Source organism: Phyllostomus discolor, chromosome 5, assembly GCF_004126475.2.
Source record: "Phyllostomus discolor isolate MPI-MPIP mPhyDis1 chromosome 5, mPhyDis1.pri.v3, whole genome shotgun sequence".
Classification (NCBI taxonomy): domain Eukaryota; kingdom Metazoa; phylum Chordata; class Mammalia; order Chiroptera; family Phyllostomidae; genus Phyllostomus; species Phyllostomus discolor.
This window is the reverse complement of record NC_040907.2, coordinates 29,853,617-29,879,460: the sequence shown is the minus strand read 5'-3', so window position 1 is coordinate 29,879,460 and position 25,844 is coordinate 29,853,617. Positions and strand designations below refer to the sequence as shown.

General features: G+C 42.8%; 1 protein-coding gene across 6 annotated transcripts in view; it reads right to left on the bottom strand.

Annotated features, from left to right (window-relative positions):
* Nucleotides 1-25,844, bottom strand: part of ST3GAL3 (ST3 beta-galactoside alpha-2,3-sialyltransferase 3) — a 176,848-nt gene that overhangs the window by 61,274 nt on the left and 89,730 nt on the right. For 4 of the 6 annotated variants that reach the window (XM_036025911.1, XM_036025909.1, XM_028513277.2 and 1 more), the window contains one exon: nt 6,221-6,313. The exons of the other annotated variants lie outside the window; for them this stretch is intronic. In XM_036025911.1, the coding sequence (XP_035881804.1) occupies nt 6,221-6,313 (93 nt within the window). The remainder of the gene's footprint in view (nt 1-6,220; nt 6,314-25,844) is intronic. 6 annotated transcript variants of the gene reach the window in all.

Below are 25,844 nucleotides of genomic sequence, written 5' to 3'. Positions count from 1 at the left end.
AACATAAAATATTTATCATCTTAAATATTTCAGGTGTATAATTCAGTAGCGTTAAGTACATTTGCATTATTAAGCAACCCATATCCAGGACTGTTTCCCATCTCACCAAGTCTGAATCCATTAAACAGCAGCACCCCATGTCCCTGCCCCATGTCGCTGCCCCAAGCCCCTGCCCCATGTCCCTGCTCCAAGCCCCCACAACCACCATTCTACATTCTGCCTCTACGGATCTGAGTCTCCAGTACCTCATGTAAGTGGAATCAAACAATATTTGTCTTTCTATGACTGGCTTATTTTACTTAGCATAATATCCTCAAGTTTCATCCACGTTATATCATATGTCAGAATTTCCTTTCTTTTTCAGGAAGTAAATCATATCCTGTTGTACATATAGACCACATTTCGTTTATCCTTTCATCTGGGGATGGACCCTGGGCTTGTCCCGGCTGTTGTGAATGCTGCTGCTGCGAACACGGGTGTGTAGATGCCTCTTGGAGACCCTGCTTTCACTTCTTTAGGGTCTGCGCCCAGACATGGAATTGTTGGATCATGTAATAGTTCTATCTTCAAGGTTTTGAAATTGAAAATTTCAGATTACTGTTTTCCATAGTGGCTGTACTGTTTAACCTTCCCACCAACAATGCACGAGGGTTCCAATATTTCCACATCCTCATCAACACTTATTATTTTCTGCTTTTTTAAAATAGCAGCCATCCTAATGGGAGTGATGTGGTATCTCACTGTGGTTTTGACTGGCATTTCCCTAATGACTAATGATGTGGGACATCTCTTCATGTGCTTGTGGGCCATTCATACATCTTTTTTGGTGAAATGCCTACTCAAGTCCTTGGCCCACTCTTGTTGTTGTTCAATCAGAGTTCTTTACATGTTCTGCACACCAACCCCACACCAGATACATGATTTGAAAATGTCTTCTCCCACTCCCCAGGTTGTCTTTTCCCCTCATTTTAAAATCATTTTAAAATAATTAACTGTTTAAAACAAAAATAAGTAAGAGGAATGTTCTGTGGGTTTATGATATATGTAGATATAAAATATATGAAAAAGACAGCACAAATGATGAGAGGGGGAATGAAATATATTTTGTATGATTCTTAAGCTCTAAGTACAGTCCCAAAATATTATTTAAAGATAGATTATAAATTAAAAAATACATAATGTATAAATACAAAATGTATAAAAAATACATTTTGTAATATAAATTACAAAAATGTTTATTGTAAACTCTAGAACAATCATGAAAAACATAAAACAAAAAAAGTATTGCTTTTAAACCAATAGTGGAGGTAAAATGAAAACACAAAACACATTCAGTTAAATCCAAAAGGAGTCAGGAAAAGAAAGGCGGGGAAAAGCAAAAAATTAATAGTAAGATGCTGATTACATTAAATGTAAATGGTGTAAGTGCTCCAATAAAAGGCTGTCATCGTCAGACTGGATAAAAGAGCAAGACTCAGTTACATGCTGTCTACGAGAAACCCCCTTTAATCACAAAGGCACAGACAGGTCAAATGTAAAAGGATGAGCTGCTGCCAAACACCCCCAGACCCAACTTCTCTGAGCTCAAGAGTAAACACAAACATGCTCCTTTCCCACCAAACAAATGTAAAAGGATTTAAAAAACCATATAACACAATGAAGCTAATTTTTAAAAGGCTGGAATGGTTATACTAATATCAAACATGAAAGATTTCACCACCGGGATTGTTACCAGGGAAAAAGAGACATGTTAGAATAATGAAGGAATCGATTCTGCAAGGGGGGACAGTAACCCTAAATGTGTATGTACTAAATGGCAGAGCTTCAAAATACATGAAGCAAAGCTGATAAATGGAGACTTATACATCCCTCTGTCAGCAACTGACAGAAAATCAGTAAGGGTATAGGAGAAGAGATTTACAAACACTATCAACTAATCTAATCTAACTGCCATTCATAGAATACCCAATATCAACAGAAATATTTTTATCAAATGCACAGAATGTTCACCAAGATAGACCATATTTTGCCCTAGCTGGTGTGGCTCAGTAGATTGAGTGCCGGCTTGAGAACCAAAGGGTCTCAAGTTCAATTCCTAGTTAGGGCACATGCCTGGGTTGTGGGCCAGGTCCCCAGTAGAGGGCACTGGAGAGGCAACCACACATTGATGTTTCTCTCTTCTTTCTCCCTCCCTTCTCCTCTTTCTAAAAATAAATAAAATCTTTAAAAAATAAAAGATAACTGGAACATCCTCAAATATTTGGAAATTAAGCAAAAAAGTTCATAAGAACCTAAAGGAAAATTTATAGCATCAAATGCTTATATTAGAAAAAAATCAAATCAATGGTTTAACCTTCTACCTTAAGAAACAATAAGACAAAAAAAGAACAAATTAAGCCCTATATAAGTGGAAGATAGGAAATACTAAAGAGTTAAAATCAACAACATAGTGAAAATATAATAAAAGAGAAAATTCAATGAATCCAAAAACCAGTTCTTTAAGATAAAAAAAATGATATACCCCTAAACCATGCAGTTTAGGGAAACAAGAGAAAATAATACAAATCACCAACATCAGGAATGAAAGGGATGATCTCTCCAGAGATCCCAGGCATTCAAGGAATAAGAAAAGAATATTATGAACAATTTTATGCCAATAAATTCAACAACTTAGATGAAATGCACAAATTCCTTGAAAGACACAAACTACCAAAGAAGAAACAGGAAAACCTGAACTGAGATAGGAAAGCCCCAGATCTAGTAAAGAAATTTAATTCTTAATAAAAAACCTTTTCCACAAAGAAAACTGTAGGCCTAGATGTCTTTGGTGGTGAATTCCATTAAACATTTAAGGAAAAGTATTATCAATTCTACATAAAACTTTCAGAGAACTGCAGATTATAGCTTTCTCCTTATTTTTATGAGCTCAGCTTTACTCTGATACCAAAAATAAAGATACTATGAGAAAAGAAAATTATAGACCAATATCTTTCATGAAGAGGGAAACAAAAATCCTTAACAGAACATTAGTAAGTTGAATTCAGCAATATATGAAAAGAATAATAAATTAAGACCAAATGAAGTTTATTTTAGAAATAAAAGTTTGTTTTAACATTAAAAAAATTGATAAAAAATCAATCAATGTGATTTATCATATTAATAGTTTTTTTAAAAAGCCATATGGTTGCCTCAAAAGATGCAGAAAAAGCATTTGACAAAATTCAACATCTATTTATGAGAACATTTCTCAACAAGCCAGGAACAGAAGAGAACTTCCTCTAACTGAGAAAGGGTGTCTGTGGAAGAACCTGCAGCTCACACCACAACCGCGAGACCAAGCGCGTCCCTGCAGGCTGGGAACGAGGCAGCACTTTCATCCCCCTTCGCAGAGTCAGTGCTGCACTCAGTCTGGCCAGTGCAGCGAGGCAAGAAAAAGGAGTAAGAGGCGTTTGATTCAAAAGGAAGAAATAAAACTGTCACTATTAAAAGAAACATGATTGTATGTGTATTATATTGGTACAAGGTAGACATAGAGATCAACAGACCACAATGAGGAATCCAGAAACAGACCCACACATACGCGTTTAATGATTTTCACCAAACACGCCGAGGTACTCAGTGGAGAAAGGCTAGTGTATTCAACAAATGGCTCTGGAATCATTGAACATCCACATGCAAAAAATGAACGTCAACCCTTACCTTTCACTATATACAAAAATTAACTTGAAATGGGTCATAGACCTAAATGAAAGAGCTAAACCTATATACATTCTAGAAAAAACCTAGGAAAAACCTTTTGACCTTGGGTTACAGAAAAACTTCTTAGATAAAACAACAAATGCAAACTCCATAAAAAGAATTGATAAATTAGGCTTCATCAAGATCACAAACTCCTGTTCTATGACAGACGCTGTTAAGAGGAAGAAGAGACAAGCTGTGGACGGGAAGGAAACCTTTGTAGATTGCCTGACGGACGGCGTCTATGCAGACAGACTGCATGACGAAGTCCTCTCACAGTTCAACGAAGAGACAAAGTCAGTCAAAAGACAGCAACAGATGTGGATGCTTCCCAAAGACAACAGAATGTCAAAAAAGCACCCAGAAATGATACGCAACATCATGAGTCATTAGGAACATGCATGTTAAAGTCACAGTGAACTGTCGCCCCAAACCTACCCCAAATGGGGCTAAAACCAAAAAGCCCGACGGTGCGGGTGCAGGAGCCCTGAAACGCTCACACACGGCTGGCAGGAGAGCAAAGCAACGTGGTTCCTTTGGAAACGTGTGGCAATTTCTTATAAAGTGGAGCATCCATTCCATATGCACATGTTTATAGTGACTCTATTTTAATGACTAAAAACTGGAGTTAACCCAAATGTCCTTTGACTGCTGAACAGATAAGATAAACAGATTGTTAGCGCACACAAGGGAACACTATTTGGCAACAAAAAGGGACAAACAACGGACACACACAACACCTGGACGGATCTCACGTTTTAATCAATGAAAGAGGCAGACTCAAAAGGCTACACACTGTATGGCCCTAATTCTGTGACGCTCTGGAAATATTATAGGGACAGAGCACTGATCAGTATCTGTCAGAGGCTGGGGACGCAGGGCAAAGGAGCACGAGGAAACCGCTGGGGTGATGACAGAAGTGTTCTATGATTGTTGCAGTTACGCAAAGGCATGCATTTATCAAACTTCAAACAGCTACATTAAAAAGTGCCTTTTACTGTGTGTAAATTAACCTTCAATAAACCTTACTTTGTAAAAAGGAAAAAGTATGGTACATCCATACAATTATATATTATGAAATCATTTATAAAATAAGATGGATCCGTACATGTTGGTAATGGGATAATCTCTTAACATTTACTGTTAGCAAAAAGCAAGATATGGCATGCTCCCATTTATGATAATGTTGACTGTCTCTGGGGGAGGGGTCTAGAGTGGGAGAATACACCCTCTGTGTTGTTTGAGTCTTTAAAAAAAATCATAGCTTGTATTACTTTTAGTTAGAAACTAAGTCAAAGAAACTACATGTAAGTCAAGGAGAACTCACAGGTGTCTGGCCCAGGGGACCGGGTCACGAAGGCCTGAGAAAACACACATGAGAATATGGAACATGGAGCCAGACACTTCAGAGGTGCTCAGTGAAAAGTTGGGGGAAGCAAAATGTTTGGAATCAATTAAGAGGCAAACCCTGGACAAAGAGAGCTCTATCTGAACACCAGATATTCAGGCAGCAGAGACCCCGTTTTACACAAGGGGCCGAGCTGGCATCACTCAGTTAGAAAAAGAAAAGGAGCATAAAACCCAAACATCCTGAATTACATTTGGGCAAGTGTTTCTCAGCATCACTGTGCAAGCACACTGTGTGCCCTAACCTCAGCCTTCCGAGGGAGGGGTGCGTGCCCTTTCCCCGGGATCTGAGCCCACCCCTAGGGCTCTCTGGCGATCCAAGTGCTGAATCCCAACTCCCATAGGGTCTCCAGCAGCCCTTCCTCAAGCCCCTCCAAGTCAGACACCCCCACAACTTCCTGAAGGAACGAAATGGTCCTGGACAGTCTCACCACACTCCAGGCCGCAGGCAAGACAACCTCAGCACTTCAGGCCCTTCTCCACACTAAGGCTTCAGGAAACGAAAACCCGAAAGGAAAAGGCAGATAAGTAACTGAGGTCCCCTCAGCAGAATTTGGTAAAAGGAACTGCCAGGATTTGACACAGCTTTTCTCAGCAAGCCTAACATCAAGGAAATCAGGAATCCAGAAAGCAAAATGTACAAAAAGAGAAGATGCCACAACAGTCAGGTTCAGAAACTCCTCTGTGGTCTCTCCAGCTTCCAAAAAAGTTTGGCCACTGATACCACAACTAGGAGCTTCTGTGCTGGACAGCCTTGTCTGGCTGCCTCTGGGCACTGGCTCCCACAGGGCAACCACACACATTCTACCTCCTCCCTCTCCGCCACAGAAACAAGCTGTGCTGGTAGATGAACAGCGGGGTAAGGCATAGCAAGGCCATAGAGTGAAATTGGGGTGGGAACCAACTAAAAGCAAAGCCCTTTCCAGGTACCCATAGACTGGAGGATGCAGAAAGGAAGTTAAAACGGAATCTTGTTTTCTCTGGAGCACACCACTTGCCATGAGGGCAGGCTTTCTGGCTCGTGCGCCATGGGCCTGCCAGGCTGCGTAGACCGGGAAAAAAGAGGAGCACTCACCGAGGGAAGATGGCAGTCATCAGGGCAGAAGCATAGCCGGGCTTGCAAGCTCCCTCTGAAAAGTTTGCGTACTTGGTGGCTAACTCTGCAGGCCTATGGGAAGAAAAGGAAAGTCATGGCTTGCCAGGCACTCAGTAGTCTGTGGGTTATTAACTTATGAAGAACTGTAGGTATTTAAACTTGACATAAAGCTTCATTCCCCACAACCAGCACTTAAGTCCCTCTTGCACACCAAGGCTTCATGGGGGTAAACTGCTCCCAAATCAAAAACCCTAGAGGAATAGGTAGGTAAATAAGCAAAGCCTATCGGTGGAATTTGGTAAAAGGAACTCACTGCATTTGAACAGATTCTCTGCAGTAGCACTGATACCAAGAGCATCAGGAACTCCATCCAGGCTCTCAGATTGGGGGAGTGGAGCCTGGAGATCTAAAGAGAGAGCTGCTCAGGCTTTGAGAAGGAAGTCAGCAGCATCGCCCTCTCAACACTCCTATGTTCCTACACATCCAGCTTCACCTGCCTCGATTCTCTCCAGCCAGTGGGGACGGCTCACAGTGCCCTGAATACAGATCATTTGTATGTTAGGGCTATCACTGAAATCGTTAGATGTTTATCGGAGAACGCTCTTGTGCTCTTCTATTCTCTCTGCCTAGAATGTGCTTCCTTCTCTTTCTCCACTTGGCTTTGCCTGCTGGGTTTTGAAAACTAAGCTCAAATGTCAACTTTGCTGGGAGTAATTTCCTGACCTCCAGACTGGGCTAAATGCCCCTCTGCGTTCTTACAGTCTGCCCCCTGCCACCCACATTACATGCTTACCCTCATAGGCACTTGCTGTACTATGCTGTGATTGTTGGTAGCGGGTCTCCCTCTTTATACTGTGGTTTCCTGAGCTCAGAGTCAAGATTTAACCCTGCGTCCCCAGTACCTCGCACAGGAATGGGTATACAGGAGACCCCTATAATTTTGTGAAGGAACGAAATAACCCTGACAGTCTCACTATACTTGGGTGGGAACTGAGACAATCTTAGGAACCCACAAGTTAGAGATAGCTGAATATTTTTCAGAAGACTTGTGTGCTCTAGCCCTGGTTTTGCTGCTGTATGAATGTAGTCACCTCACATCTTTGGGCTTCGATGTCTTTGTGTGTTCAATGTGGGGCCAGAGCAGTCTAGAGAAAACGGCACCGGAAGAACAGGGCACATTCAGTGACTACTGGGGCTGGAGGCCCTGCACACTGGGGCACCTGGGAAGTCCTGGCTGGTTGCCAGTTCCCAGTGCCAACCTCCCCCGCCTCCACCCTTGGGCCCAATGCCAAGACTCTGATCACTCTGACGCCCAGCTGCTCTAGTGTGCTGGGGCCCCGGGGCAAGTTTCCCCTCAGGCTGCCTTCCCCAGGGGTTAGGTGGGGTCATATAAGGTGGCAGAACTGGTACTGGGGGCCTGGGTTGGGGGGTGCTGGCGCCTGTACTAGAGAGCCAGAAATGATGATGTCGCGGCCTGTCATGTGCCATGTGTGAGTCACTCCTGTGCCCCTGAGGGCCTAGCCCAGGGCCCTCCACAAAGTAAGTGCTCAGTTAGTTCAAATTAGACAAACCCATCTGTATGCATGTTCCAGTTCTTCTAGAAATCTACGGGGTTTTTTTTTTTCAGCTTTCCCTATCAATGAAATTTAAAGCCTGAAATGCAAAAGCAAATGCTGAGCGACAAGCCAGAGTTGGGACTTTATTTGGTAGCCAAAATAAAGTCAAAAACTTAACAAGGTAATTTACATAAATATATTTTCTTATGTAAACAACTATATTTCAGAAACAAAACATAAACTTCCGTTCAATTACTAAACATACTGGAAGCTTTTGGATTAGGCTCAGGGATTAAAACTGCAGATTTTTTTAATTACTCCTCTCAACAGCCATGTGAGTAGGTGCTATTAATTATTAATTTCCATACAAGCTCAGAAAGATGAAGAGACTTACCCAAGGCCACACAGCTAGCAAGTGGCAGATACTGGATTTGAACTTATTTCTCATACCAGTGCAGGAGCTCTTATCATGGTACTACCACCAGCACGGACCACAGTGCGTGCCATCACAGAGGGAAACAGAGTCCAGGGGTAGCGCATAAGTGGTCTGTGCAATGGGGGATGGGTCAGAGGAGGGGTCAAGGAGGGTGTGCACGCGCAGCGAGGCAATGAGTCCCTCATACCCTTGTCTTCCAACCCCCCACCATCTGCTTGCCTACCTTGCACAGTGGGCTTCTGTGGTCTTTCTGAATTCCAGAAAGTTTCACAAACAAGAGGAAAGATGAATGGCAGCTGCCTCTTTAAGGCAATGCATCACAGAAATACATGTACAGTAAGAGACAAACCTTTGGCCACCTCTGTCCTCCTGAACTGACACCATCAAATTTGCGCTAGGTGCTCCAAGAATAAGGGCTAGGGGACAGTCCAGGGGCCATGGACTCGGTGATCTACAATGGAGCAGAGGGAGCACTGGCAAGCTGAGCGCAGGGGAGCAGAACCCAGCAGGAGAGGCTCTTGCCGTGGCAGGGCAAGGTGCTCACATACAAAGACAAGCAGCTCCAAATCAACCCCTCCCATTCAGAGAGCAACAGTAACTTCAAAAACACAACAGCCCTGGGACAGTGGGCCGGTCAAGTTATTACCAAATTAAAATGCCTCAGATGTGGCCTCCCGACCATCCCTGTGAGGGAAGAATAGGGGAGTGTTGGGGATTCTGAGTCATACAGCAGGCTGGGACCTCTGGGGCAGTTTGCGGTCAAAACCACTGAGACTAAGAGTTGCCAACTCCCTCGGGCCAGAATAGTTAGTTTCTCTAAGGCACTCACACTGCAAATGCCAGAAGGCCCCCACAGATGTCTGATCAAATCATTCAGCCCTTGTTTCTTCTCATATTCTGCAGCTGGCCTTTCATTTTGGGAGATTTAGCATTTCCACCAGTAAGAGCACCCATTGTCCTACAAACGTGACTACCAAGCCCCTGGGGTGAGGAGTGTGAACCGCTGCACTCTCCAGAGGAAATCCAGATGGACAGACTAGGGTCCAAAAGAAGGCACCAGACTTCCATTTCTCTGCTTCACTCAGAAGCACCAAGTTTAAGGAATCAGGCCAAGCAATGGGTTGTAAATGGGAAGAGTATAGGATCTGGAGTCAGAAACATTCTCAGAGGACACTGGCAAGCTATGTGACCTTGGGCAAGTGATGGAAAAACTGATTCTCAATTCCCAGGGATCGTGGGAGGGTGTGGTGAGAAAGCCCATTTGGAGGGGTTGGCTGTCCTCTGAGCACCACAAATGTACCATGAAAGATGAGGTGGCAGAGGCAGGCAGCCAGGTCATGGAGGCTTTGGACACTTGGCTCAAGTTTGGATTCTGTCATAGGGGCGAGTCACTGAATGATTTATAGTGGGAGAGTGCCTTGATTGACATATGAATTTGAAGGGTCAGCATTTGATCCTTAAAATGGGAGGTGGGGGCGGGGAGCACTCAAGGGCCTGAAAGGAGCAGTCCAGGACGCAGAAAAAGCAGCAGGAGAGTGTGATGTCTCAGTTGCCAAGAGAAGGAAGTGGCTCAAGGACAGAGGAACCAACCGTGTCAAACACGGCAGTAGGCCTGGTGTGGCCCCACGACTGACAGCTGGATCTGGCAACGTGAAGTTACTCCTGACCTTGAAAAGAGCTGTTTCACTGGAGGGGTCAGGATAAGGGGACAAAATGCTAATTTCATTGGGTTTAAGAGAAAACAGAAGAATTGGAGTCATGGGATATAAACTATTTTTAGGAGCTTGCTATAAATAGAGACATAGAAATGGGGTGATAGCTGGAGGAAAGAAACAAGGAACGTATGGTTTTTGAGAATAGGAAATATTTTAGCGTATGTATAAGCTTCTTAGAATAAGAGAAAAACTCATGATGCAGTGGCGATGGGACCGCTACAGGAGAAATGTCTGTGGGTGAGGGAAAGGATCTAATCCGAAAGAAGGGCTGGCCTTCGCTCTGCCTGCCTTGCCCTGCCCTGCCCAGCCCGCCCGGCCCTGCAACTAGCTATTGGCCTTTCAGTGTTCGGTTTAAGCACTGCTTCCTTTAGAAGATTTTCATGATTACTTCCCTTGCAGAGAAGGACCGACCCACTCCGCCTGTGGACCCCATCCTACCCAGAGCCGACTCTCACCTTTAGCTTGCTCACTTGTCCACACACTCTCTCTCTCTCTCTCCCATCTCCTTCCTTTCCCTCCTCTCATTTATTCATCTACTTACCCAACAAATGTTTACAGGCAAAAAAGTCGCTCTGCTTGGATTATATCCTGACTCTATCCCTTACTAGCTGTGTGACTTTGAGTATGTTATTTAATTGCTCTGTGCCTTAATTTCCACATCTTGGGATTGATTATAATAGTACTTGCTTCATAAACTTGTTGTGAGGATTATGCTGAGAATAAAGTACTTAGTACAATGCCTGGCCCATAGTTTCTTTTTCAATGCATGTTAAGTGTGACAGTCTCATTGTCACGTGCCAGACAGTGGCCTAGGATTAGGGATACAATGATGACTAGGACAACATTATGGCCTAACACTTATTACACTGAAGTTACTATGCACTTAAATATCTTTCTCTCCTAGACCATAAATACTGAGCATAGTGCATAGCCCAGAGCACCATGCACAGCATGGAATACACGAGGCCTGTCCAGAAGGTATCCAGCCATGTAATATGAAATAGAGATATTTATTGAAGAAGATACAAGAAACATTGTACATAGGACAATGACACCTCAGTCCCCTTCAAAGTAGGCACCTTGGGACCTTACACAGTTCTTCCCAAATACCATCAGCTGCTCTGTCACATTTTCCTGAATCTCATTGATTGTCTGAAATCTCTTTCCTTTCAAAGGTGATTTTAATTTTGGGAAAAGCCAGAAGTCACAGAGTGCCAAATTTGGGCTGTAGGGGGCTGAGTCACCTATGTGACTTGATGTTTCACAAAAAAACTCTGCACGAGATGTGATACATGAGTGGGCTATTGTTGTGACAAAGCTGCCAATCGCCAGTTATCCATAGCTGTGGCCTTCTGAATCATCCGAATAGTTTCCATGGAGGATATTCAAGCTTGACACAAAATCTGATGTGGCTTTGTTGTCCTACTTGCTCAGTCATTTTTAATGCAATGGCCACACAGTACACATGCTCACTCACCAGCATCTACCATCCCTACTGACTAGCACAGTGAAGTTGTCATTGTTCACACGTGCACATTCCAGTCCACTCTCCTTGGTTGCCAGGATACGTCAATGTCACGCAAACTGTTCTTGTTATATAAACAACGGCTGGACTTTTTCCGGACAGACCTCATATAAATATTCAACAAAATGTTTGTTGGACTGAGACTAAGTGGTTACCTTCACTTGGAAAGTTAACTGACAGGACGTGTAGAGGGAGAGGTAGCGACTGCTGGGGAAAATGGAGAAGGGACTTCAACAGTTATTCCTGAGGACTCTGCAGATCAGCGATGGGCACTTGTCACCAACAGTCTAATTGCTGACTCTCTCAAAGACAACTGAACTCAGATCAGCCCCCACTATGCCCCCTCCCTCATTCCATGTGCTGGTTTACTAATGTAGAGGTCAGGGAACTGACTGTGAGAGTGAAATAAGACCATGCAAGACGCTTAGCACCCTGCCTGGCAAATAATAGGTAATAAACATTAGTTTCCTTCCAAGTGAGTACAGCAACCAAAGACGGCCAATACTGCCGTGCTGTGAGGACTTACTCGCAAGACCACACAGATGTGAAGCCTCGGCACACAGCCCACCCACCCCTGCGTCTTCAGTCCCATCCTCTCCCTCCTTCCTAATGAAGATGCTTTTCTCCAATTACTAGGGGACTATTTCTGGAACAATGACACTACTCAGGAAATGAAAGAAGCAGATTAGGTTAGATTTAGTAATCCTATTCTGTCATTAAGCATTTTCATTTTAACATCTTTTCTGAAGTAGGCTTTATGTAAGAAAGGTTACTTAATACTGCCATAGATCCTTTTAAGCTCAAAGATGGAAACTTTTCTTCTTAAGGAGGACTGCCTCTCCCCTCCAAACCCATCTCCCCACTATCACAGGTCTGCTGGCTCTTTCTGCAGTATCAAGAGACCCTTTGCTCACTCTCATTGGGGGTGTTGTTGATCCGGCCTGCCCTGAGCATCGTGACTCTTTGCTCTTTTCGAACTCCAAAGCAGACTGGGGCTTCTACAGAGTTTTTGCCTCACAGCGATCTGTGATAAACCCAGCAGTGCTCTCTCATGCTTCTTTCATTGCTTTCAAGGAAGAGGAACTGCTTGATCTGCACCATCTGGCATTTGTGGTATTTCTCAGCTCTGGAGGCCCTGCCTTTCAGTTCTTGGTGCTGGGCAGAGCAATATATTTTGAATGTACAAGGCTACTCTACTGTTTGATCAGTGATTCTGGACCTGACATTACTGCAATTTAACTCTGTATCCAGGGTCTTGTCATTTACTTCAGCTCTTGCAAAAGCCTTAGGCCTGAGCTATGTAGGCAATTCTCACAGACTTTGTACCAGGGATCTGTTGTGACTGCTGACTGCTCCAATTCCATTGTTTCTTTGATAAAAACACAAAAAACAAAACCCAAAAAACCACACATCTTCTTCCTGGGTGGTAGTGAAAAGAACAAGGAAACTAAGATTTACTGACCATAAACCATGTGCCAGACAGTTGACCTAATTATCTGATTTAGCTTTATAATAATCCACTAAGACAGCACAGTTCTTAGACCCACGCATGTGGGCCTGAAAGAGATGCAGAAGACATAGATAAAAAATGTGCTGCTTATGTTTAAACGATAAAATTTCAAACCATGAATTTTGATAGGGATTTGCACTGAATCTGTAGATTGCTTAGAGTAGTATGGGCGTTTTATTTCTATTTAATTTTTAAAAAATACTTTACTTTTTTTAAAAAATATATTTTATTGATTATGCTATTACACTTGTCCCATTTCCCCCCTTCATTCCCCTGCACCCTGAACACCCCTTCCCACCCACATTCTCCCCTTTAGTTCATGTCCATGTGTCATAAGTTCTTTAGCTTCTACATTTCCCATACTATTCTTGCCCTCCCCCTATTTTCTACCTACCATCTATGCTACTTATTCTCTGTACCTTTTCCCCCTCTCTCCTCCTCCCACTCCCTTGTTGCTAACCCTCCATGTGATCTCCATTTCTGTGGTTCTGTTCCTGTTCTAGTTATTTGCTTAGTTTGCTTTTGTTTTTGGTGTGGTTGTTAATAATTGTGAGTGTCCTATCATTTTACTGGACATGTTTTTTATCTTCTTTTTCTTAGATAAATCCTTTTAACATTTCATATAATAAGGGCTTGGTGATGATGAACTCCTTTAACTTGACCTTATCTGGGAAGCACTTTATCTGCCCTTCCATTCTAAATGAAAGCTTTGCTGGACAGAGCAATCTGGGATGTAGGCCTTTGTCCTTCATGACTTGGAATACTTCTTCCCAGTCCCTTCTTGCCTGCAAGGTCTCTTTTGAGAAATCAGCTGACAGTCTGATGGGAACTCCTTTGTAGGTGACTGTCCCCTTATCTCTTGCTGCTTCTAGGATTCTCTCCTTCATTTTTACCTTGGCTAATGTAATTATGATGTGCCTTGGTGTGTTTCTTCTTGGGCCTAACTTCTTTGGGGCTCTCTGAGCTTCCTGGATTTCCTGGAAGTCTATTTCCTTTGCCAGAATGGGGAAGTTCTCCTTTATTATTTGTTCAAATAACTTTTCCACTTGTTGCTCTTCCTCTTCTCCTTCTGGTACACCTATATTTCGGATGTTGGAACATTTAAAGATGTCCTGGAGGTTCCTAAGCCTCTCATTTTTTTGAGTTCTTGTTTCTTCATTCTTTTCTGTTTGGTTGCTTCTTTCTTCTTTCTGGTTCATTCCATTGATTTGAGTCCCACTTTCCTCCCCATCACTATTGGTTCCCTGTGCATTTTCCTTCATTTCACTTAGTGTAGCCTTCATTTTTTCATCTAATTTGTGACCAAATTCAACCAATTCTGTGAGCATCCTGATCACCAGTGCTTTGAACTGTGCATATGATAGGTTGGCTATTTCTTCATCTCTTAGTTATATTTTTTCTGGAGCTTTGATCTGTTCTTTCATTTGGGCCATTTTTTTTTTTTTTGGTCTGGACGTGCCTGTTACGTAGTGAGGGGCAGAGCCTTAGGTGTTCACCTGGGCAGGTCCACTGAGTTGCTGCGTTGTGACACTGTATGTGGGACAGGGGTCCAAGAGGGAACAATGGCGCTTGATCCACTCTTTGCCAGATTTTGGTCACTCCCGCTGCTTCCCCCAAGCAAACTGGGCCCTTCTGGTGCTAATTCCTGTGTGGGTGGGCTTGTGTATGTCCTAGGACCCTGTGGGTCTCTCCAACAAACTCTCCTGTGAGGCTGGGAGTTTCTCCCGACACCTCAACCCCCACATGTGTTTTCAAACGGTATTTTGAGGCTCTATTCCCCCAAGCTGGGAACCTGGGTTGTGCCGTCTCACTCCCCAGTTTTGCCTGGTTTATCTGCGCCTGAATGTGGGACCACTCAGTCCACAATCCACTGCCTTGTTGGGTCTGCCCGCTGCTGCCTTGTACACCTGGGTTCCGCCAGCCACAGCTTTTTTTTGCTGCGACCCCTCTCCACCCGGCTGCCCAATTCCCCCCTTCCTACTGGTCTGGATGAACTGTGTCTACTTGAACTCCTTGGTTGTCGGACTTCCATACAGTTCAATTCTCTGTCAGTACTGGTTGTTTTTTGGTTTCTAAATTTTGTTGTCCTTATTTTGGTTGTGCGAGGAGGCACAGTGTGTCTACCTATGCTTCCATCTTGGACAGAAGGCCCAGTTTGCTAAAATTCTGTTGAGAATTTTGCATTTGTGTTCATCAGAGATACTGGCCTATAATTTTCTTTCCTTGTAGTGTTTTGGTTTTGGTATCAGGATACTGCTGGTCTATTAAAATGAGTTTGAAAATGTTTCCTCCTCTTCTGTTTTGTGGAAAAGTTTGATAAGTACTGGTATTAAGTTTTCTTTAAATGTTTGGTAGAATTCACCAGTGAAGCCATCTAGTCCTGAACTTTCGTTTGTTGGGGGGAGTTTTTGATTACTGATTCAATCTCCTTACTAGTAATTGACCTGTTCAGATTTTGTTTTTTTCATGATTCAGTCTTAGTAGGTTCAAATGCTAAATTTAACATCAGGAGAGAACTAATTACAATTCACACTTTCCCTGTATACTCTGGGTAAGACTTACATTTGTGGTCACCATAAACAAACCAGTCACAACCTCTGAGGGCCAGCGGAAGCCAGTATTTATGGGCGGCATAAAAGGTAAGGCTAATGTGGTTACAGGAGTAATGACGTAACCCACATGAAACAAATGATACTGAAGAACCAAACAGACAATACCATCTATATTTCTTCCTTTTTACAATTATACTTTATTGATTATGCTATTATAGTTGTCCTGATTTTTCACCCTTTGCCCCCTTCCACCCAGTACCCCCACTCCCTCAGGCAATCCCCCCACCATTGTTCATGTCCATGGGTCATGCATATAAGTTCTTTGGCTGCTCCATTTCCTATACCATATTTTACATCCCCATGGCTATTCTGTAATGTTTCAGCTGCAGTGACTGGCTGTGACCACTGACCACCAACCTCCACCCTCTGTGGAGAATCAGCTGTGCAGGGGCAGGATGGCGGTGCTCTGATGTGATCTGTAGTTGTCCACTGGGTGCATAGACTCTGAGGTTTCCCCGGTAGTGGTGCAGGCAAGATCAGCCCCCACCTGTGTTCTGCCCAGGGCCACTCTGCCAGAGCTATAAAGCAATCTGAGATGGCTGCTACTTGTGCTAGGCTTGAAGATTCTCAGGGGAAGCCAAGTTGTGAATCTAGGCTGGCTGCTGTTAGCACTGGGCCTGGGGTTCACTGAGGCCAGCTACCGCTTATTCGATAGAGTTTGGGAAGATGTGAAGCATGAGCCAACACCAGCCATTCATATGGGAATGCAGCTTGCGTGGACCTATAAATTGGGTGGGTATGAGTCTCAGGGGATCTCCAGGGTGAGGCAAACAGTGTTAGCCAGGTTGATGGAGTCTCAGATATGGCACCAGCTTGCTGGTTCTGTGAGGTAAAGGTTCAGAAAAGTGACAATGGCCTCTGCTCGTCTTGATGCCAGACACTTCAGGTCCTCCCTGTATGCCACTGTTGCCTTTCAAGCTGCTGTCCCCCTGCTGGAGCTCAGAGGGAGTGAGTGTGAGTAGGTGAGTCCATGTGTGAGTTCTTTAAGAGGAACTGCTTGGGGCTCCATAAGTTTCTTCCACTAAATCAATCCCTGCTGTTTTTTTGCAGCCACAAGTTCTAGGGACTTATCTTCCTGGCCCTGGAACTCTGGGCTGGTGGACCTGGTATGGGGCTGGGACTCCCTGCTCCTGAGATATCCCTCCCAAATTACTATCCACTACACGTGGGGATGGGACTGGCTCATTCTGCATTTGCACCCCTCCTACCAGTCTAGATGGATGTGGTTTTTCTAATTGCATAGTTGTCAGACTTCCATTCAACTCGATTTTCGATGGTTTTCAGTGATGGTTGTTCTTTATTTTAGTTATAAATTAGATGTGGTTTGGGAGGAGGTGAGGCATGTCTGCCTACCCCACCATCTTGACCGGAAGTCCCCACCATGTTTTATATATATGGCTCCTATAAAACATGGTTTCAGGTTCCAGAGAGCCATGGCACTGTAAGCAATAGCAGTATTGCTACCTTCTTCATGTGGTGGTAGATGTGAAATTAGCTAAGGAATGATGTACTTGTCAAACAAAACCCCAGTAATACATGGTTCCTAAACCTGAACATAAAGAGCTTGTGTCTAGATAGTATGACGAACCTTCATGTGCACTGATTGGATAATAAACTAATACATAAATATCTCCTCTTTCCCCATTATTATAAATCCTCATCAGTAAATCATTATATCTCACAGGCCCCATCAACTCGTTTATACAGCAGGGGCCTTACAAAAAATATTCAGCCAGTACTCTGCATTGCCTTGGAACAGCCTATTCTAAAGTAAATATTATTCTCATTTTTTGACAAGAGAAACTGACTCTAAAACCCATCCTCTGTTCTCACCAAAGCCCTTGCTTATTTTGGTACACAGAGCAATAGGCTTAAAGGTAAAAAAGATAGGAGTTTAAGTAACTAAGTCTTCCTCTTACTAATTGTGTAATCTCAAGTAAAAGATAATCGGTTTCCTTAACTCTTTAAATATCTATGATAATACACATGTTATAGTACTAATGCAAGATAAAATGACTTCCTGCAACAATGTAGGTCAGAGCATTCTTTGAAAGGTTACACAAATGTCAGTTACTGCTCCTGCTGCCTTAATGTTTGACTTTGGCTTTTACAACCTCTAGATCATCTGAATTATCCTTGTTTTGCAAATGAGAAAAATATTTCCCTTTATTTTTCTTACCTGGATTATCCTCTCCAATACACTTGGCTGCCCCCAAACTTCTGCCTGATAGGCAGGGAGGTCAGGAGATGGCTGGGGGTAGAGAGGGAGGGCTGCTGAATGAGGCCAACACCTTGTATTCAGGGGCCGGTCTTCAACTGACATGCCAGCGCCCGTCAAAGCCCAATGGATAAATCCATATGCTATGTGGTGAAAAATCATAGTGGAAACTTGCGGTTGACTCTCTACTGGTCCTCAGAGCGAGGTACAGGTCATTTTCATGATTTTCAGGTAACATTCTCCCTAAATCCACTAATTCCAAGCTTCTCAAATTGAGTCCCAGTACAGGGTTATACCAGAGGGCAGGGATAACCAAAGCCACAGCACAAACACAGTGTGTCTTCCTGGAGTACCAAATTTGCATGAAGATATGGGGAAGAATGTATTGAAATAATACACATGTATTATGGAATAGAATACAAACAATTTTTAAAAATAAAAAGAATTTTTTAAATGTTTATGCTGTACCCTGGCCTGGTGGCTCAGTTGGTTGGAGTGTCATCCCATCCAACAAAAGGTTGTGGGTTCGATCCCTGGTCAAGGTACATACCTAAGTTGTAGGTTTAATTCCTGGTCAAGGCACATATGGGAGGCAATGTTTTTCCCGCCTGCCCTCCCTCCCTCTCTCTCTCCGATCAATAAACATATCTGCAGGTGAGGATTAAAAAACTTTTATTTAAAAAATGTTTATGGTGCAATGGGTTGCTGTGTAGTATTATGCTCATTCTCCTCTACCAGTAGGGATTATCTAGGGGTGAAGTTTCAGAAGGGTATCTGACGATTCCATTTTGGTTTCCGCCCTCAAGGAGCTGTCCTCTAGCAAACAAGACAGGTAAGTAAAAGGAAGTATAAGTACAACCACAGAGGTACGCACAGGTGTGAGAGGATGGAGATGACACAATTACAGTGGCCTGGGAGATTAGGCAGGCATCTTGAGGAGGTGATGTCCAGAAAAGAGGGCAGACGGGCACTTTCAGCAGAGGACACAACGCAGGCAAAGGCCCAAAGAGGACCCGGCGTATTCGAGAAACTGCAAACACTTCAGCACTGGCTGACGAAAGTGTGTGGCACCAGGTCCAGGACTAGGACCAGGCCTGGACTAGGAGTCTGGACTTTCCACTGGAGGCAACAAGGAGTCACTGAAGGATTTTTAAGCAGAGGAAATGACATGCCCAGAGCACAATGAGAAGGCCTGGACTGAGTGGTGATAGTGGGTATGGAGAAGAAGGAAAATTGTAAGAGATTTGGGAAGCAAAAATAATAGTAAATGGAGAATGTAACCACCATTATTTAGCAATAGCAGAGTTTTTGTTTTTCTTTTATTTTTGTACACTATTGTTAGGCGTCAAACAACTTAGTATGATATGAACATGATATTACCCAGACTCACAGGGTAAGCAGCAGAAAGAATATTTAAATATAGAGCTTTCTAATTTCAAAGCCCTTGGTTGTTTGTTTTCATTGGTAGTTAACAGACTTTAATTTTTAGACGTTTTATATTTATAGAGGCATTGAGATAGTTTAGAGTTCCCATATACTCCTTGACCCCCCCCAGAGTTTCCCCTATTGTCAGTATCTTGCATTAATGTGGTACATATGTGACAACTAATGAACCAATATTGATACATTATTAACTAAAGTTTACAGTTTACATTAAAATTCACTTTGTGTTGTAAGGTACAGTGGATTTTGACAAATGCAACAGTGCACCTAGTCACCATTTTCCCTGTCTTCCTTCCACCTGGCAACCACGTATCCTTCCATGGCCTCCACACTTCACCATCGTGATATAATACTGTTTCCAGACATCATCTGTGATTCACCTCTCCATCCCTTCTCTCCTTCTCTCTGAACAGCCTCTGATCTCTTTCCTTTCTCCACAGTTTTTCCTTTCCCAGAATGTCACATAACTAACAGCATATACTATGTAGGATTTTCAGACTGGCTTCTTTCACTTAGCAATATATGCATTGAAGGTTCCTCCAGTCTTTTTATGGCTTGACAGTTCATTCCTTTCCTACTGTCTCAACGAACCACAGTTTGTTCACCCATTCACCAAATGAAAGATACCTTGATTACTTCCAATTTTTAAAGGTAATTAGACAAAAAGGCCTTTCTTATTGTACAAACTGAGCAATGTGCAGCATTTGTGCAACAGTTTTTGTATAGACATAACTTTTCAGCTCACTTGGGTAAACAGCTGGAAGAGTAATTGCTAAATCACATGGTCAGTCTAACTTTAGCTTTAAAGATGCTGGGAAGCTGTCTTCCCAAGTGGCTGAGCCGTGCTGCATTTCCAGCAGCCACGAGGGAGCCCTCCCATTGCTCCACATCCTCGTCAACACTTGGTATTGTTGGTGTTTCGGACTTTAGCCATTCTAATTGGTATGTGTGGTGTTCCATGTTTTAACTGAAATTTCCCTAATGACATATGACATGAACATCTTTTATAAATTATTTATCTTCTATATATCTTCTTTAGTGAGGTGTCTATTAAGGTGTTGAACCTATTTTTTAATTGGCTTGACTGTTTTCTTATTGTTGAGTTCTGAGTTCTGAGTTCTCAGTGTATTTTGGATACAAGTCCTTTATTACACATGTGTTTTACAAGTATTTTGTTCCAGTATCTCTGACAAAACAAAAGTTTTACATTTTAATAACATCAAGGTATTCATTTTTTTCTTTCATTATTGTAATTTTAGCTTTGAATCTAAAAACTCATTGACAAAACCCAAGGGCACATAGATTTCCTCTTACTTTTACCTTCTATGCATTTTACATTTAGGTCTATTTAAGTTCCACTTCCAGTCAATTTTTGTAAAAGGTCTAAGGTGAAAGGCTGTTTCTGCATATGGATGCCCAGTTGTTCCAGCACCACTTGTTGGAAAGACTATCCTTTCCTCCACCAAGTTGTCTTTGCTCCTTTGTCAACTATCACTTGACCACAGATAGTCCCTGACTTATGCCAGTTCGACTGAGGATTTTCTGGCTTTACAATGGTGCAAAAGCGATACACTTTCAGCAGAAACCATACTTCAGAGTTTGAATTTGTGCTCTTGTCCCAGGCATTATGCAGCATGATGCTGGACAGCACCAGCAAGTGCAGCTGCCAGCCAGCCAGGTGGTCATCAGGGATCTTGTGTTCTGAGCACATCTAAGGCAGGCTAGGCTGAACGTCCATATTTGGTAGGTTAGGTGTATCACATACGTTTTCGACGTAAACTATTTTCAACTAATGATGGGTTTATCGAGACGAGACGTAAGCCCATCACGAGCTGAGAGGCACCTGCATATTTGCCTGTGTCTACTTCTGTGCTCTCTACAGCATCCCACTGGTGTGTCTGCCTGGTCTTTTAACGACACCGTGGGTGGAACACTTCGTTACCGTGGTGCTGCTGTGAGCCTAGAGCCAGGGAGCGTCAGTCCTTCAACTCCGTCCTTCACTGGGGTTACGCGGGCTGTTCTGGGCCTTCTGCCTTTCTATATAAACTGTAAGTTTGTTGATATCCACAAAATAACTTGTGGGGATTTTAACTGAGATTATGTTGAATTTACAGATCAAGTTGGGAAGAGCTGATGTTTAAACAATATTGAGCTTTCTAATCCATGGACATGGAGTATCTCTCCATTTATCCAGTTTTTCTTGCATCCTTTCATCAGTTTTGTAATTTTCTTTATATATGTGAGTATGTTTTGTTAGATGTATACCTAAGTACTTCTTTGTGTTAATGCCCATATTATTTTTAATTTCAAATTCCAATTGTCCACTTGCTGGGATATGGGACAGCAACTGACTTTTGTAGATTAACTTTGTATCCTGCAACTTTCTTACAATTGCCAATTACTTCCAGGAGTTTTTGCCAATTCTCGGGATTTCCTACGTACACAGGCATGTCATCTGTGAACAAAGACAGTTTTATTTTTTCCTTCCCAATCTCTATGCTTTTTCTTTTCTTACTGAATTAGTTAGAGCTTTCAGTAGAGTATTGACTAGGAGTGCTGAAAGGGGACATTCTTGCCTTTCCCCAGTCTTAGGGGAAAAGCAACTAGTTTTTCATCATTACATGAGATGTAAACTGTAGATTTTTTGTAGGTGTTCCTTATCAAATTAAGGTTTGTTAGTTTGCTGAGAATTTTTTTCTAAAATACCATTGGAAGTGGACTGTATCAAATGCTTATTCTGTTGATGGGATGGAACACAGTAACTGACTTTCCAGTGTTGACCCAGCCGTGTGTACCTGGGACGAAGCCCACTCGGCTGTGGTTTGTGACTCCCTACACTGTTGGACTCGGCACACTCACATTGTGTTGAGGATTTTTGCACTCTCTGCAGGGCAGATACTGGTCTGTGTTGCTCCTTTAACTCTTTATCTGGTTTTGGTTTTAAAGTAAGGCAGGCTTCACAGAGCAAGTTAGGAAGTGCCCCCTCTGTTTCTATTTTCTGGAAAAGATTGTATAGAACTGCTGTCATCTTTCCCTCAAATGTTTGGTAGAATGCACCTGTGACACCATCTGCACCTGGTGTTCTCTGTGTTGGAAGGTTACTCATTAGGGAATCAATTTCTTTAACAGACGTAAGCCTATTTAGATTATCTATTTCTTCTCGTGTAAGTTTTGGTAGTTTGTGTCTTCCAAGGAATTGGCCCATTGTATCCAAGTTATAAAATTTGTGGGCATAAAGTTGCTCATAATATTCTTTTACTATCCAAGGGATCAGTACTGAGGACTCCTTTTTCATTTCTGATATTAAAAATTTGTATCATCTCTTTTTTCTTGGCTAGCCCAGCTAGAAGTTTTTCAACTTTATTTATATTTTTAAAGAATCGGTTTTTAGTTTTATTGGTTTTCTCTACTGATTTCTGCTCTTCACTTCCCTGACAGCCTCTCAGGTACTGTGCCCCTTTCCACGCCTGCTCTCCAGTCTACTTACCTTCTCGCAGCTGAAGTCATTTCCTAGAGGCCAAAGCAGTGTTTTCTGCCTGCTTAAAATGCTCCCATGGTATTTTTCTGCCCTCGGGATAAAGTCCCACTTTCTTCCTGTTATCTCTACATCCCTGCAAGATTTGGTCTGCCCATTCCTCCAGACTCACCATGCTTCACCTTCGGACCTCTCGGAACGCTGGCAGCACAGAAAAGACAGATATTCAGTCCCTGCGCAGACACGTGTTTCCATTGTAGATAAGGAAGACACACTTTAGGCCAACTGAATGTACAGGAAACTACTCAACTGATTCAGATTTAAAGAAAAGACTACAGAAAAGGCTTTAGTAATTTTTGGTAGCCAAAAATTAATATTAAATGAATTTTTTAAAACAGTGTTTTAGAGACCTAGAGATAATAACGAAAGCATGAAAACATTACAGAAAAAAAGCACGTCCAAATATATATTTTTTCACTGTAAAGGAATATAAGGACAGTACAGGGAATGTAAACTCAAAAGGAAAAATGTACCCGCACTCCCACTATCATAACGACCACTCCATTCTGCAGCAGTTCCTACGCCGCCCTCAGCTATGATCAGAGCAACAGGCTTGAAGGCTCCACTCCCACGGCTCTCAACCCTGCCACGTTAAAACCACCTGGTGGAACTTGTAAACATTCAGGTACCCGAGCCTGATTTCTGACCATGAGGGCCTGGGCTGAGAAACACTGAATATAGACGTACTCTTATGTGTAGGCAGGGACCTTACCTCGAAGTTGAGTTTATTCTTGGTATCAGTCACCTTGGAAAGTGGTAAGTTCCTCAGACAGGAAATGGGGTCTTTTAGAACAATGGTGCTCAATTTAACTGCATATCAGACTCAGCTGGGGAGCTTTAAAACCCCAGTGCCCAGGATCCTTCTCAACCCAATGACTACTATACTGAGAGCTCCAGGTAAGCTGCAGAGTGAGAATTTGGCTTTTGGGGTCCTGGTCACCCAGGTATCAAGATGTCTAGGAGGAAGTCTCTGAACAGTGGGTGGTGAAACAGGCTAGAAGTTATGAAGCAAAGAACCCAATCAAACCCTGCATGGCTGTGCTGTCCTGTTATGAACTCAGTATGACCCGGCTTGAGTGACCTACACAACAGACAGAACTCTGTTATTTTGCTTCTAGACTACTTCTTTGGTCCTTATACTCTCAGCGTTTTTTTTAATATTACATTTATTGGCGTGACACTGGTTAATAAACTCTCAAGGTTTATTCCCCTATTGCTTTTAATCTTTACTGAAATATTTTTAGCTTTGCTTAGAGGAATCAAGAGAAAAAGTTTTTTTGTTTGTTTGCTCTGTCGCTGTTTTTCCCCCTCTTTTTAAAGCATAAAGAGAACGTGTGTTCTCTGTAAATGTCATGGAGGCAGAAGTTCTTGAAGTGAGACACCCTCCAGGAGATGGTGACACTTGGGGTTAAAGACAGTCCTTGTCACTGCACTTCCCATTGCCCCCAACCTTCCAATACTGATACTTGCGGGGCTGGGGTTTGTTATTAAAGATGGCACTATTCTTCCTTATATCCTCTTCCTCTGTCCTTAACTGACTTCAAAAACACTTATTGACCATTTACTATGCACCACAAACACTATACTAGGCACTGGGAATACACCTGTGAGCGGGACCTTCATAGTTCCAGCCCTAACAAAGCTTGCAATGTAGTTGTTCAAACTCAGAATCAAACCGACAGTGTGAATTTGGAAAAAAACAGACAGCTATGTTGAATAGTGCAATGAGTAAAGTTTGGAGTCAGGCAGAGAGAGTTTGAATGCTGGCTAGATCACATAGAGTTCCATAAACACAGGTAAATTACTTCTATGGTTACTTTCTCATTTGTTAAAATGCATCTTTTTAAATTTTTTTTTAATTTATTTTTAGAGAGGGGGAAAGGAGGGAGAAAGACAGAGAGAGAAACATCAATGTGTGGTTGCATCTCAAACACCCCCTACTGGGGAATCTGGCCTTTAACCCAGGCATGTGCCCTGACTAGGAATCAAACAGGCAACCCTTTGGTTCACAGGCCTGCGCTCAATCCACTGAGCCACACCAGCCAGGGCTAAAATGCATTTAAATACCATTTAGTTTATAGAGTTGTCCACCCATTCATTCACTCACTCATTCATTCAACAAATATGTATTAAGCAATCACTAAGTGCTCAGCACTGTTTTAGGAAATAGTAGTAAACAAAATAGACAACCCTCTGCCCTTCTTTTAGTAGGACACAGATAATCAACAAGTAAAACATAGATATGCAACAGTGATAAGGAATCCAGAGAAAAACGACACAGTAAGGGGAACAGGGACTGCCAATGGAGGATGAGGTTATAATTCTAAGTGGGAAGGCAATGAAGACTTCACTACAAAGATGACATTTGAGCTAAAGTCTGAAAAGGTGAGGGAGTGAGCAATCTCTGTAGGTATTTGGGAAAGAGTGTCCCAAACAAAGGATAGCACAAGTGCCAAGAGTCTGAGGGAGGAACAGGCCTGGAGGATAAGAGGCACCGCCAAGGAGCCCAGTATCAAACAAACAAGGAGAGAGTAGTAAGCAAACAGGGCTCTGGATCACGTTGGGCCTTGGCTGGGCATGGCAAAAACTCTGGCTCTTACTCTAAGAGAAACGAGAGCCATTGGAGACTTCTGATCACAAGAGTAACCAGATCTCCCCTGCATTTTAACAGGACCGCTTTGGCTGCGGTGTGGAAGCAGACCACGGGGGAGGCAGCATGAAAGCAGGGAAAGCAGTTAGGCTGCAATGATGAGGTAGGAGATGACAGTTGTCTGGAGAGAGGGATCACAGTGGAGGTAGAGACAAGTGGTTGGATCTGGAGATATTTAAGGTAAAGCCAACAGGGCTGATGATTAGTTTGGTGTCAAAGGTACGATACTAAGATTTTTGACCCAAACAACTAGAAGGATGCAATTGCCATTTACTGGGGTAGGGAAGATTCTGGGCAGCAGAGGGTCTGAATCAGGAGTTTGGTTCTGGACATGTTTGGTGTGAGATGCCTAATACACATCCAAGTAAAGCAGGTAATTGGATAAATGAGTCTGGAGTGTGGG